At 41.2% G+C, this 15,444-nt stretch overlaps 1 protein-coding gene across 1 annotated transcript in view; it reads left to right on the forward strand.

Moving 5' to 3' along the window:
* Positions 1–5,983: 5,983 nt before the first annotated feature.
* The window catches only part of klhdc8b (kelch domain containing 8B), a gene marked incomplete at both ends in the record, with an annotated part of 87,345 nt that continues 77,884 nt past the window's right edge, over positions 5,984–15,444 (forward strand). Inside the window, one exon of the mRNA XM_083895110.1 lies at positions 5,984–6,374. Coding sequence (XP_083751236.1) covers positions 5,984–6,374 — 391 coding nt within the window. The remainder of the gene's footprint in view (positions 6,375–15,444) is intronic.

A 15,444-nucleotide genomic window follows, 5' to 3' on the forward strand; every position in this document is an offset into this window, starting at 1 on the left:
CAATTTGTAAAAAAAAAAAAAAAATCACATTTTGGACGACATAGTATAGTATGACTTTTTTGTAAAATTCTGGATGACATGGTATGATTTGATGTTTTCGTCAAATTTTGGACCAAAAATTTTTGGGTCAAATTGTAGACCAAACATTTTTGGTCAAATTTTAGACCAAACATTTTTGGTCAAATTTTAGACCAAACATTTTTGGTCAAATTTTAGACCAAACATTTTTGGTCAAATTTTTTTCCACTTTTGGATGACAGTATAGTATGATGTTTTTGTCAAATTTTGGACCAAAATTCTTGGGTCCATTTTTTTTTCAAATTTTGGACCAAAAATGTTGGGTCAATTTTTTTTTTCAAATTCTGGTTGACAGTATAGTATGACGTTTTTGTCAAATTTGCGACCAAACATTTTGGGGTAAATAATTTTTTTCAAATTTTGTACCAAAAATTTTTGGGTCAAATTTTTTCTTTCAAATTTTTTAAAATTTTGGACGAAAAATTATGATTAAAAAAAAAGCTCTGGGGCTCCACCTGCAGACATGTTATCGTACTGCACCCATTAGTTCTTTATAGATGTCATTCATGAAGTAGATATTTGTAATCGTGTTGATTTATAAAGTGGAAATGCTGGTCCTCCACCAGCAACCCAGTCCTCAGTATGCAGCAAGTACAAGAATGTGTGTGTTCGGTGTGTGTGTGTGTGTGTGTGTTTTACCTGTGAACCAATTAGCGTTTCCCACCAGACCCAAGACTGGTCCAGACCTCCTGATTCTGAGGACTCCGGGTCAGTGGTCCTGACCCTTTACAAGCCAGGTTTTCCCGCTAACGGACGGTAGCAACAAGACGCTAACCGTCACGATGACCCAGAAGCTGTTAAATCAGGCTAAAAAAATCCTGCTGCACAGTTTTACGTTAAGTCTCTGTTTATGCAGCAGAAGACGGATCGACAACGCGTTCTTTACCCGCCAGTATTAACGTAAAAGGCTGGTGTTTGCTAACTCGTATATGGTTAGGACTCTAAATCGTGCCTTCATAAATCAGCAGACTTCACACTTAATGACCATGAAGGCATGAAGTGAAAGTTTCCTCCAGAGAGTTTGGACTCGATGCTAACGTCTCCTGGGAGAAATTCCCCGGCTCATGATGATAATTCCAGAATAGACCCTTGAACGAATCCACTTGTTATTCATGCTTCCTCCGTAGCTGCGGAGGTGACGACGTCTCACTACGTCCACGGACTCAAACATCTCACATTTATCTTCGTTACTGCGTTGATCTGCTTCAGTGTTCGCCGTTTAAAAGCCAAATTGTTTAACGTCCAGATGTCGAGAGAGTTTCCCCACAGCTGTAAGTGATGCTAAATGGTCAGTGTAGAATTATCGATCAGTAACGCTTCGTTGGTTCTGTGCTCACTGTTAGCGAAGCTAGCACGGATTTGGCGGCTTAAGTTACATACTGGAGCTTTAATTGAGGGTTGATTTGATAACTGTCTCTATTTGTTATGATTGTACCCTACTGTATATACAGTGTATAGTGTATATACAGTTTATACCACAGTGTATGTGGTATATACTGTATATACAGTATAGTAATGCAGTATATACTGTATATATAGTAATGCTGTATATATACTGTATATACAGTATAGTAATGCAGTATATGAATGAATGATTTGTTTATTTCGGGCATGACAATTAATCAACATCTGCACACATCAACATTTAAATTCATACACATATGTCAATTGTGGCCTTTACTTTATTTTTCTAAGTGTTTTTTGAGAAAAAAAATTTCAATTTTGAGATTTTTCTCAAAATGTAAAAAAAAAAATCCCTCAAAATTATTTTTTTTTTTCTCAAAATAAATTTTTTCCTTTAAATTTTAAAAACAATTCTCAAATTTTTTTTTTTTTCTCAAAAAACACTTAGAAAAATAAAGTAAAGGCCGCAATTGACATAACATGGTTTGTTCTTTCCCCGGTGACGGAAATAATATACATAATATTACACTGGATTATAATACTACTGCAGTAGAGTGGTTAATAATAATAACAGCGGTGATAACATCTCGTGTCATAACGCTTCATTCTATTTTAAATCCGTTACTAAGTGAATATTAAACTGGAAATGACCTCAGAAAATCATCACAAATCAAACTGGAATAACAAGATCTGTCAGAAATGATCAGATATTGTTTCAGTTCTGCTTCTTAAAGCCGTGTCATAGGACGGTGACAACAAAGAAGACTGAAGCAGGAACACCACCGTTCAAACGTTTAGGCTCACCTGTACAACTTTTGTTTGTGTTTCCAATTAAAAGTCAGACTTTTATTCATCAAAAGAGTTGCAAGATGAATAGAAAATATAGTCGAGTCATTGACGATATTAGAAATAATGATTTTTATTCCAAATAAAACTGTTCTCAGCTGTGCTAACATCATTGACCAAGGGTTTTCAAGGGTTTTCTAATCATCACACAATGTACCATTAGAACACTGGAAATGGGCCTCTATACACCTATGTACATTAATTACATCTATTAAAAAAACAGACGTTTTTACCACATTAACAATGTAAAGAGTGTATTCATGATTTATTAATTTTTTTCTCAAAATAATTTTTTTTCCTCAAAATTAGTTTTTTCTCAAAATAACTTTTTTTCTCAAATAGAAAAAAATCCTCAAAATTTGAAAAAAAAATCCTCAAAACGTGATTTTTTTCCCCTCAAAATTTGAAAAATGTTCCTCAAAATTTGATTTTTTTCCTCCAATTTTTTTTTTGTCGAATTAAAAAAAAATCCTCAAAATTTGAAAAATGTTCCTCAAAATTTGATTTTTTTTCTCAAAATTTACATTTTAAGGGACATTTCTAGAGTCATTGAAACTGTCGTCAGCGCTGACAGAGACTCTGTTGTTTCTGAGCGTTAACTTTCCCTCCTGACGACACACTCTCACGTTCACAAACACAACAGAGTTTAGATGTAACTACATTTCTACATGTGCCTCATGTTACAGTAGTTACACTCACTGCTGAGCCGCTGTCATCGTTTCTGTCTCTTTTTCCGCTCACTTGTGAAAAGGTCAGTGCGTCCACAGGCGCTCAGGACACTAATTGGGACGAGGAAGAGGACATCGTTAATTATGAATGTGTGTGAGAGAGAGAGAGTGTGTGTGTGTGTGTGTGTGTGTGTGTGTGTGTGTGTGTGTGTGTGTGTGTGTGAGTGAGAGTGTGTGTGAATAAGAATGAAGACGATGGAGGTAAAACACAGATCCACTCACTGTGAGACTTGGCTTTTCCCACCTGCTGTGTGTCATTACCCTGTCAGTCGTCAGGTCACGGCGTTCTCACTTCCTGCTCACACACACACACACACACACACACACACACACACACACACACACACACACACACACACACACACACACACACACACACACACACACACACACACACACACACACACACACACACACACACACACACACACACACACACGAAAACGCATGAATAAATAAAGAAAACGAGGTATTTTCACAGCGTTTTCACACTTCTGGAGCAGCAACAGCAGCCAAACTGAACCAAAAGTTCCTGGTGAACTTGGTCGACCCTCATAAATTGTTCTCGTCTGGGCAAAGTTCTTTTTTTTTTTTTCAGTGTGTGTCAGTGTCCTGAAGACAGAAACCACAGCCGTATTTCACTTCATTTACACTTGAGTCTCTGCTGCAGGAACTTTAACTTTAACAGGAACTCTGTGTGTTTCCATCGCAGCGACCAGTACTTTCTGAATGTTCAGGATTTGTCGAATTCTCTATCACAGCTCACGAAATCTCTTCCTGTTCAGATTTGTTTCTGGAAAGAAACCACAACATTTTCCCTGAGGAGTTTATGGCTCAGGTTCTTCTTTGCTCTTGATGCCTGTTCTGTAAATGTAAAGGTGCATTATGTAATAAATCTAAAGCAACTCCTAATATGTCACAGAGACTCAGGAATAATGTTCATATAACAAACTGAACTCACCAACAACAACAGTACAGACAAAATATTTGCATTAAAAAAAAAATATATATATATATATATTTTGCAGACTGCAAATCATGTTTATGTTTTGAAATCATGTTTTGGCGTCATGTGGCGCCACCTACCGCCGTCTACCAATCATTGCAGTCAGTAGAGTCTCAGCTGCAGAGCAACCACGGGTTGCCAGTTACGTCAGAAAACGAAACCTAAAAGACCTCGGTGTTTTGAATTTGAGTGTAGTAACTGTTTTTGGCCACATTCTTACATTTGGCGCTTTTACTTACCAGTGGACACCAGTGTGACCAACAGCTGGTTTTATTAAAGGTTTAATAGGTGTCTGTTTGCGGCCGTCAGGTGCAAAACAGTGGAGTCACTGTGGCAGTTAAATGGTTTGTTGAGGGGAGATTTGGGGGCTGTCTCTTTAAAAGTTTTTCCTCAAAATTTAAATGTTTTTCCTCAAAATGTAAATAGTTTTCCTCAAAATTTTTAATTTTCTCCTCAGTTTTTAATTTTCTCCTCAAAATTTTAAATATTTTCCTCAAAACTTAAAATGTTTTCCTCAAAATTAAAACTTTTTTTCCCTCAAAATTTAACATTTTTTTCCCTCAAAATTAAACATTTTTTCCCTCAAAATTACATTTTGTTTTTCCTCAAAATCAAACTTTTTTTTCCTCAAAATTTTAATTTTTTTCCTCAAAAGTATTTTTTCCCCTCTAAATTCAACTTTTTTCTTTTAAATCAACTTTTTTTTTTTTGCTCAAAATTTATTTATTTTCTCCAAAATATTTTTTTCTCAAAAATGCTTTTCCTTCAAAAATAAGGACATTCCTAGAGTCACAGAAACTGTCGTCAGCGCTGACAGCGACTCTGTTGTTTCTGAGCGTTAACTTTCCCTCCTGACGACACACTCTCACGTTCACAAACACAACAGAGTTTAGATGTTAGTTTAGACCGCCCCCTACTGTCTGTTGGTGGAAAACCAGCCTTAGAAGAATCAGGAGGGATCGCACGGTCTCGGATCTTCCACAGATACACAAATTGTCTCTGTTTTTGGAGAGCGGAGAGTTTTGGATGGCTGGATGTTTTTTACGGTGATGTTGTAAGAACATGTCCTCCTAAACTGTAGGGGGAGCTCTGTACAGAAAAGGCCCAAAAAAGCAACCAGACATGGAAAGTTTCACTGATTTTCTGAAGTACTTTTAAACACAATTTTCTTCCGCTTTAGTTTTAAGATTGCCGTTCTCGTTGTGCTGCTAAATCTAACCCTGTGTCGTCTCTTCTTCTTCTTCTTCTTCTTCTTCTTCTTCTTCTTCTTCTTCTTCTTCTTCCAGGCCGAGCCTCACAGAGGGAGGAGCTTCATCTTCTCTGGAACTCCCAGGACGTCACAGAAGACGCCGTTTCCTGACGGTCGAAGACGTTCAACAGCGCTCGCGGGATTTAAAGTTCTTCTTTAATTAAGTGGTTCCACTGCAGCAGACCTTCAAGGAGTTTGGTTGATTTATTATGGGATTTTTTTGTCTCGGTAGACTTCATCACCGAGGTGGAAATGGAACTGTGAAGAACGAGGAGCGGTCGTCCTGAGTCATTACCTCCTGGAAAGACTCTTACCTTTGAATTCTCAGATCTTCTGCTCTTGACGTTCAGGCGTTTTATTTTCTTACCTCCTGGAATAAAGTCACGACAAAACATTCACCAAACATCACCTGTGGACAGAGAGAGAGAGAGAGGGGAATAACAGAGGCGATTGAAAAGCAGATGGTTTCACAACATACTTTATGAATAAAACATTTGAATCCAGAGGGTGAGGAGCGTGTGAAGACACATCCTCTCACCTTCCACCATCTGTCCTCTCCGTCTTCGTCTCGTTCCCCTCAGAAGGACACAGAGTTTCGGGCGGTCGCTCAGAACCAGAAACCAGGCGTCCCCTGCGGCGTGTGATGGTGCGACCCCTCTCGGTCCTGGAGACATGCCCGTGCAGGAGATGGCGGTGAGTCCTGTCAAGTCCCTGTACTGGGAGCAGTTCCCGCCGATGTCGCAGCGCCGCGTCTACTGCACCCCCGTGTACCACGAGGGCCTGCTGTACGTGCTGGGCGGCTGCAGCGAGACCGGCGCGCCGCTGGACAGCGCGGAGGTCCTGGACGTGGAGAGCCAGACCTGGAGCCAGCTGCCGCCGCTGCCCGCGCCGCGGGCCGGCGCCTCGGCCGTGGAGCTGCGGGGTCAGGTGATGGTGCTCGGGGGCATGAATCAGCAGCAGACGCCGCTGGCTTCCGTGGAGATGTATCATCCCGACGAGGGCAAGTGGGAGACGAGAGCCAGCCTGGGTCAACCGTCCATGGGCGTCACCACGGTGGAGAAAGGTAAGAAAGTGTGACTTTTTACGCTAAAATCTAACACGAGAGGCTGAAACGATCCTGATTCATTCAAAAAAGTGGATGTTATGGACGTTCTTGTATCATCAAAACATCATGCCACAGGTCCACCTCCATGTTTGGCTCAAAAGAAGTCAATTTAATATGAATTCTACAGGTCGACTGGATTAATCGACCCAATATTTGCCATCTGAAAAGAAAAATCTAAGTATTTAAAATGACTTATTCCATGTAATCGATATTTAGATTCTACATTTTTTAAAATAAGAAATACCGTATGTGCAACAGGACCACTCTATGGGAGCTATGACCACTTCTTCCCTGACGCTCTTATTGTCCCTGCTCCAAATGCCCAAACTAAATAGAGTAAATCTCTGCAGTTACAAACTCTATGTGGATTATCTTGGTATCAAAATACAGATAACACTTGTTTCACTGTAGATGCCACTGTGTCAGAGTAAATGTACATGGAACACAGTAGAAATGAAGGATTTTTTTCTCTCGCCTAAAACAAATATTGCATTTTAAAGCAAATATCACCTTTAAAATATGCAGTAGGAGCTTAAAAACACATGGAGGTCATGTAACAACATGTGGACATGAGCTGTGCAAAGTCTGATGCTGCTGAAGTGAAGCAGAGTGAAATTACAGAGGTTTTAGTAAAGAGATGTCTGGGCGTTTTCACTTTCGGCACAGTTTGGCACCATCTGTGCCATTTGAGATTTCTTAGGTACCAAATTATTAAAAACCCATTTAATTGTATTTACATGTCACTACAGATCTAAAAAGAACTTGTTTTGAAAAAAAACAAAAAAAAAACTATGATAACTGTCTGTAAATGGATGCTTCCTGTGCGGTGCGTAATAACAACTCTGTGACTCTGCAGCGTCTTCAGTTACGCAGCGCCATAGCTCTGGCTTACCTTGGTCAATTAGGGTGATTGACAGCTCGTTTTAAACGTCTAAACCGGTAGAATCAGACCCCGGTCTCCAAATGTGTGTGAATCACTTCATTAGCGAGTCAAAAGGACATAAATGCATATGACGCATTTGTGCGGACATTCGTCCTTCTCTAATCAGAACGATCTAATGTCGCTCTGTAATGATCAATCAGACCGGGATTTGTTCCCAAAGCATGCTGGGAAGTGTAGTTCTTCATTAGAAGTGGTTTTGTTCCGGTGGAAATAACTTGTTTTGATAAACAGCAAAGGTAAGACAACATTTCTGCTTGTATTTCTTGAAAGTCAGTTGTTGTTTTGCTGCTTATTTTGGGGCTGGATCCGTGAATCTTGGTCATAGAGTGATAAAAATGTTACCGCTGGAATCTGTAGATTCTCCGCTGTCCAGTCGACACGTTTTTTTTTGTTTACATAATCACGATGACGCTCCGGTGCCGCTTTTCAATGCGTGCGCTGTAACGGGTTTTTTTTTTTTCGCTCCTGCTGTTTGATCCGTCTGTGTTTTAACTGTGTTTGGTGAACATCAGAATGGTTTATATGAGCTTTTAGCTGAGTTTCTGACCTTTCTGTGGGTATGCAGCATGTCTGGCAACCGTGAAGAAGCTGAAAAATCAGGAACGAAAAAAAAACACTCAAACCAATTAATCGATTAGCAAAATAGTTGACGATTAATGCAATGAGCGACATCATTGTCGTGGACAAAATTGTACTTGAGTTAGTAAAAGCCAGTGTCACACTCGCCTCGCTTGACTTTTTTCCGGAGGTTTTTCTGCTGCTGTGACTGCGGCTGATCGTCTCCAGCTGTGTTCTCCATATGTCAACGACAGAAACTAATCCAGACGCTGTTTTGCCGACTTTTCACTCGAGTGTCTGAAAATAGCCTCGATAAAACGACCTGAAAATGAGAATGTGCTTCGGTCTGCGAGGCAGAATGAAGGGGAAAGGTTTTTCTCTCGTCGTCTACGCACACCTGTGTGTTTTGCACCTGAAAGACGGATTTGACCGTCTGAAGTGCCTGCTTCACCACGGACGACTGGCAGGTTGTTGGAGTGTGTTAATCCCAGGTGTATAATCTACACGCCCACATGAAATTCATCCAAAACGCGAGAGCGTTTCTCTGACAGGTTTACTGAACGCTGCGCTGGAGAGAGAGAGAGAGAGAAACCCTCGCTGTGGGATTCTGAATTCACTGTTGAATTCAATTACCGCACGACGACAACGGAACAAATAAATAAATGAATAAAAACACTCACGGGGGGAAACGGCTGTGCATACATCTGCTTTGGAATGTTTGTGTAGACCGTGGAATAATTTGTAAGAAAATGCTTCCAGTGGAATATTGGCGCTAATTAGCGGTTAATTTGGGGAGAACACCCCCCCCTGCAGGCTTCTCAGTGACTGTGGAGCTCAGTCGTCTCCAGAGTGGAAACTGTCCTGGAGTGATTAAAGTGGAGTGTCGCTGAGATCGATGCGTGCTTACACAAGCCGTGAAGCTGCTGCTCAATCTGGGCTTAGATTCAGTAAATATTGTACTCGGGCGATCCCACAAGATTGTGATTATATAAGTGCTTCGTAGGCTGTAAACTAAGTAGAGCTTGTGTTTGTCTACTGTGATGTTTACACACACGAGTGCTTTGATCGCTGCTTTAGAAGAAATGTCAAACATGACCAGTCATCATACAGTCGCCTTTGAATCTATTCTAATATATTTCAAAATATTGTGATACAGTATTTTGCATGGAAATATTGTTTTGAGACACCAAATAATGTAAACTTATCTAGTTAACTAGCATGCAACTATCTCGCTATCTAGGTAGCTGTCAGGCATCTATCTCGCTATCTTGTTAGCTTGCAGGCCTTTATCTCACTATCTAGTTAGCTTGCAGGCCTTTATCTCACTATCTAGTTAGCTTGCAGGCATTTATCTTGCTATCTAATTAGCTAGCAGGCATTTATCTCACTATCTAGTTAGCTTGCAGGCATCTATCTTGCTAGCAGGTATCTATCTAGGGAGCTAGCAGGCATCTATGTCACCATCTAGTTAGCTAGCAGGCATCTATCTCGTTATCTAGGTAGCTGGCAGGCATCTATCTCGCTATCAAGTTAGCTAGCAGGCATTTATCTTGCTATCTAGTTAGCTAACAGACATCTATCTCGCCATCTAGTTAGCTAGCAGGCATCTATCTCACTATCTAATTAGCTAGCAGGCCTCTATCTCACTATCTAGTTAGCTAGCAGACATCTATCTCGCTATCTAGTTAGCTAGCAGGCCTTTATCTCACTATCTAATTAGCTAGCAGGCCTCTATCTTGCTATCTAGTTAGCTAGCAGCCATCTATCTCGCTATCTAGTTAACTAGCAGGCATCTATCTCGCTATCTAGTTGGCTTGCAGGCATTTATGTTGCTATCTAATTAGCTAGCAGGCATCTATCTTGCTATCTAGTTAGCTAGCAGACATCTATCTCGCTATCAAGTTAGCTAGCAGGCATTTATCTTGCTATCTAGTTAGCTAGCAGGCCTTTATCTCACTATCTAATTAGCTAGCAGTCCTCTATCTCGCTATCTAGTTAGCTAGCAGACATCTATCTCGCTATCAAGTTAGCTAGCAGGCATTTATCTTGCTATCTAGTTAGCTAGCAGGCCTTTATCTCACTATCTAATTAGCTAGCAGGCCTCTGTCTCGCTATCTAGTTAGCTAGCAGACATCTATCTCGCTATCTAGTTAGCTAGATAGCTAGATCTAGCAGGCAATTAGCTAGCAGGCCTCTATCTTGCTATCTAGTTAGCTAGCAGGCATCTATCTTGCTATCTAGTTAGCTAGCAGACATCTTTCACGCTATCTTTATAACTAATTTATCTATTTATGCTTAGTGTTTTTGTCCTGCTCTATGTGCCTTACCTTAATTACCCGCTGAAGATAAATAAAGTTTTCTTGAATCTTGAATCTAGTTAGCTTGCTGGCATCTGTCTCGCTATCTTGTCCTCTTACTGGCATTTATCTCGCTATCTAGTTAGCTAGCAGGCATCTATCTTGCTATCTAGTTAGCTAGCAGGCTTCTATCTCGCTATTTAGTTAGCTAGCAGGCATTGATCTTGCTATCTTGTTCGCTTGCTGGTATTTCACTTGCTATCTAGTTAACTGGCAGGCATTTATATTGCTATCTTTCTATTCTTGAATCTTGAATCTAGTTAGCTAGCAGGCTTCTATCTCGCTACCTAGTTACTGGCAGGCATCCATCTTACTCTCACTATCTCGCCTATGAAGCTAGCTAGCGTCTCTCTATATATCTGTGTTTTCTTGCTCTGTCATTGTAGTTCAATGTAAATAATGTGTCCAGTGTTTATAGAAAGACAGAGGCAGAGTAAAAATGTTCTTTAAACCTCTTCTTTCCTGTGTTTACGTCTCTCTGCTCAGTGTCGACTGTGACCTGATTCTGAGGAGAATCAATATGACCTTTCAAGGTAATGGAGACGGCGAGCGCGAATATGACCAGTGTTTTTATTCCAAACACAGGAAAGTGCTGAACACAGAGGCTGATTCTCTCAGCATATTTATGATGCCACTGAAAGCCAGGATTTAGTTTTCTCCACAAACCCAAACAATGTTTTTTGACAGAGCTGAATAGAAGAGTCTTTTACAAACGCGTGAAAAGCATGAATTATTTGCTGGAAAACTTAGTTCAACGGTTGCACAGTTTTCACGGTCACTGTCTCAAAATCAAAGTTCCAGGATTTGGAACCACAGTCTTGATGAGCGACTGCACTGATCTCTGCGTCACATCTACAGCTCAGTTCTTGTGAAACTGCTGTTGCTGCAGTTTCCTCTGAGGAAAACAGAATTTGAATAAAGTTTGGTTCAACGCTGATGAAAGGCCAGAAAAGTTTCCTTTCATTTTTTAAATCAAAAGCCTCCGACGACACAAAGGGACACGGAAACTGAGATTACAGCAGGTCTATTCTTTTACAAATATTGAAGTGGACCTAGACCGGAAGTTCCTATTAAGGCTGTTTTTTTAGTGTGTATCTGCGTCATTACCTTGTTTATGAAGCCCTGAAGGTTCTAAACAAACAGTTCAGCCACTGCTGAGAACACTGTGTTTTATTGTAATCTCGGGCTCAGCGAGATCTCTGAAAAAACCCGGTCCGGTTACGTAAACAGCGGTTCTCCTGAACAGCAGATCCTCCTGCTCCGGGCACTAGTCCGGGCACATCCGGTTGCGTACATTGAACCGCAGAAGAAGAATAACGTCCGTTGTGGAGGCGTTTCACGAGCGACAGTGTCTTCTGACTCTGGGTCTGACTCCGGGTCAAAGGTCGTCAAAGGGACTGAGGCGGGGAGTCGTGAAGAAGCTATTTTTAAACACTGTTAAAACAATGTTTTTGATAATGAGGAGCAGTGCATCCACCGTTCCAGAGGGGGGAGCTGTGCTTCTGAGAGCTGGTGTGCTGATTATGTCACTTCCGGGTATTGGCCAATCACAAGACACTCTGTCTTCTGGGGGTGAGATTTATGTCTGAAATATCGCGGCTGGGAAACAGCGTCAGTAAGGAGAGATTTCTATCGGCTCGTTTACAGCAACTAGGAGGTTTTTGAGCATAAAAACAAGTTAATGTATGTAAATAAACCTCCATAACTAACATATATGTGCAACAGGACCACTCTATGTGAGCTTTAAATAAGTTACTCGATGATTTGAATCAGTCAAATTTGAATCTGTCATGATTACATGATTTACAGAACTGTTAAATTGGATGTTATCCCACCCTGGACGACTCTTATACTGCTCTTCTTTCTTTCTGTCAACTTATATGAAACATTTACCCATAAATCCCTGGTCTCTATAGAGAAAGCAGATTTAGATTTAAAAATAAACGTCCTCAGAGTAACTGCACGTGTCGACGAGTCCTAAAAAATAAACCAAACTATCATCGCAGCCTTTGTTTATTAACCTCTGAGGCCGCGTGGTGTCGTGTTTTTTTTATTAAATTAATGTTGTGTATCAGCGCAAAAATGTAGAGAAGATTTCACAGCGTCAGAATGGAGACGCTGTCCAATCAGCGAGAGGATTTTCACCTCGACGGTAACTATTTTTTTCCGACCGATTAAACGTGAAATCGTGAAGGTTTGCAGATTAAAGCAAGAACCGCTCGATTGCACGTTAGCGGGCGTTAGCGGGCGTCGACGTGCGTCGATTAGCGTGATTCGCTGCAGACTTACGGCGCAGCTAACGTATAAATGAACATTTTCACGAAGTCGCTCTAATGTAAAACGGTCTCTGCCGGTTTCACTCCGCCGAGCGTCACTACTTCATGTCTCCTCGCGGTGGCGCTGCTCAAACAAACAAGGGTAAAACTAAAGAAGAGCGAGTTTACAGCGGGATAGCGGTTTAAGCGATGCTCCGTCCACGTCCATGACCTTTGACCTTTCACTATGTTTAACTTTTCACGCTAACGTTGTGGTTTTCTTCAGTTGGACGGACATCGCGACGTAGCGCTGTGCGATCGCCTCGCGATATATCGATTAGCACGCATTTGTGGACCATGTGTTGCGTATCGTAATCGTGACGTCACCGCTCCCTTCTTCTTCTTCTTCTTCTTCTTCTCATGATTCCTGGCGGGCCGTTCACCGAGTGATGCAACGCTGCCCTCTACAGTTCAAAGCTCTTAATCCTCGGTTCAAAGTTGTTTAACGGGTGATCTGTGTTAAAGAAATTCGGCCGAGGAGAACTTTGAATTGTGAGTCAGCCTGAAGATTAAGTTCTTAAACCACAGTTAGAAATATGCATAGGGCCCCGCAGCCACCAGGGGGCCCCCCAAACTGCAAGTTCAGACTCATATTTTATTATATTTTTGAGAATACCTGTCTTTATTTGCATGTATTGGATGCATTCATTATGCACATATTTGTTTGAGTTTGAAAAAATAGGGGCCCCCAAAATAGTATCTTGCATAGGGCCCCCAAACAGCTAGAAACGGCCCTGCTTCTTCTTCTTCTGCAGGTGTAAAACTGCCCTCTGCAAATCAAAGTTCTTAATCGCACGTTGAAGACCATAGTCACAGTTTGGAGTTGTGAACACAGATCAAAGTAGTCCTTCATCATCATCATCATCATCCCCAGTCGTTCCTTAATCCTCCTGGATTCTAATCTGCACTTCTTCTTCTTCTTCTTCTTCTTCTTCTTCTTTTTTTTCTTCTTCTTCTTCTGATCATCTCATGAACACCCTCTTATGTTAAGTGGAGTAAACGCCGCCTCTCGATCCGCAGTTCATCACGTGTGAAGCTGTGGATCACACACACTTCCTCTCGCAGACATCACACACACTTTTTCAGAGTCGTCAGAAAAAAAACAAAAGTCTCTTCGTGTTCTTACGTAAAGAAAATAATCCGAGATAAAAGTGCCTCAAAGGAAACGTCGGGAAAAAAACGACTTCAAGGAAAAGAACCAAAGACTTCAGATCTGTTCTTTGAAGACGCAGCAGATGTTACACACACACACACACGCACACACACGCACGCAGACACACACTCACACACACACACACGCACACACACACACACACACACACACACACACACACACACACACACACACACACACACACACACACACACACACACACACACGCACACACGTTTCCAGCCGTTCAAATCATTCTCTTTGAGTCCAGAATAATCTCTGCTCTGTGATCATGAAAACTCCCATGATGCATCACTGCAGTGACTCAGCGGCGCTCGTTTGTCTTTAAACGGCCGATGCTAATCTTTAAATATCGTTTTCCTCGTCCAGTTTAACAATTAAAAAAGATGATAAACATGTTTGTTTACCCAAACTGAATTTAATGTATTTTTAATAGAAAGTGTGTATAAATCAGGGATTTTTCCTTCATTTGGATTAATCACTTAAACAAATTAAACTTTTGTGGATTAGCATAAAAAAACAACAACAGCTATCTTGCTAGCTGGCATATCTTGCTATCTAGTTAGCTTGCAGGCATCTATCTCGCTATCTAGTTAGCTAGCAGGCATCTATCTGGCTATCTAGTTAGCTTGCAGGCATCTATCTCGCTATCTAGTTAGCTTGCAGGCGTCTATCTCGCTATCTAGTTAGCTAGCAGGCATCTATCTCGCTATCTAGTTAGCTTGCAGGCATCTATCTCGCTATCTAGTTAGCTTGCAGGCATCTATCTCGCTATCTAGTTAGCTTGCAGGCGTCTATCTCGCTATCTAGTTAGCTAGCAGGCATCTATCTCGCTATCTAATTAGCTAGCAGGCATCTATCTCGCTATCTAGTTAGCTAGCAGGCATCTCTCGCTATCTAATTAGCTAGCAGGCATCTATCTCGCTATCTAGTTAGCTAGCAGGCATCTATCTCGCTATCTAATTAGCTTGTAGGCATCTATCTCGCTATCTAATTAGCTAGCAGGCATCTATCTCGCTAAGTAGTTAGCTAGCAGGCATCTATCTCGCTAAGTAGTTAGCTTGCAGGCATCTATCTCGCTATCTAATTAGCTTGTAGGCATCTATCTCGCTATCTAGTTGGCTAGCAGGCGTCTATCTCGCTATCTAGTTAGCTTGCAGGCATCTATCTCGCTATCTAGTTAGCTTGTAGGCATCTATCTCGCTATCTAGTTGGCTAGCAGGCGTCTATCTCGCTATCTAGTTAGCTTGCAGGCATCTATCTCGCTATCTAGTTAGCTAGCAGGCATCTATCTCGATATCTAGTTAGCTAGCAGGCATCTATCTCGCTATCTAGTTAACTTACAGGCGTCTATCTCGCTATCTAGTTAGCTTGCATGCATCTATCTCGCTATCTAGTTAGCTAGCAGGCATCTATCTCGATATCTAGTTAGCTAGCAGGCATCTATCTCGCTATCTAGTTAACTTGCAGGCGTCTATCTCGCTATCTTGTTAGCTAGCAGGCATCTATCAAACTATCTAGTTAGCTAGCAGGCGTCTATCTCGCTATCTAGTTAGCTTGCAGGCATCTATCTCGCTATCTAGTTAGCTTGCAGGCATCTATCTCGCTATCTAGTTAGCTTGCAGGCATCTTTCTTGCTATCTAGTTAGCTTGCAGGCGTCTATCTCGCTATCTAATTAGC

This window comes from Microchirus variegatus (assembly GCF_963457635.1).
Source record: "Microchirus variegatus genome assembly, chromosome: 9".
Classification (NCBI taxonomy): Eukaryota; Metazoa; Chordata; class Actinopteri; order Pleuronectiformes; family Soleidae; genus Microchirus; species Microchirus variegatus.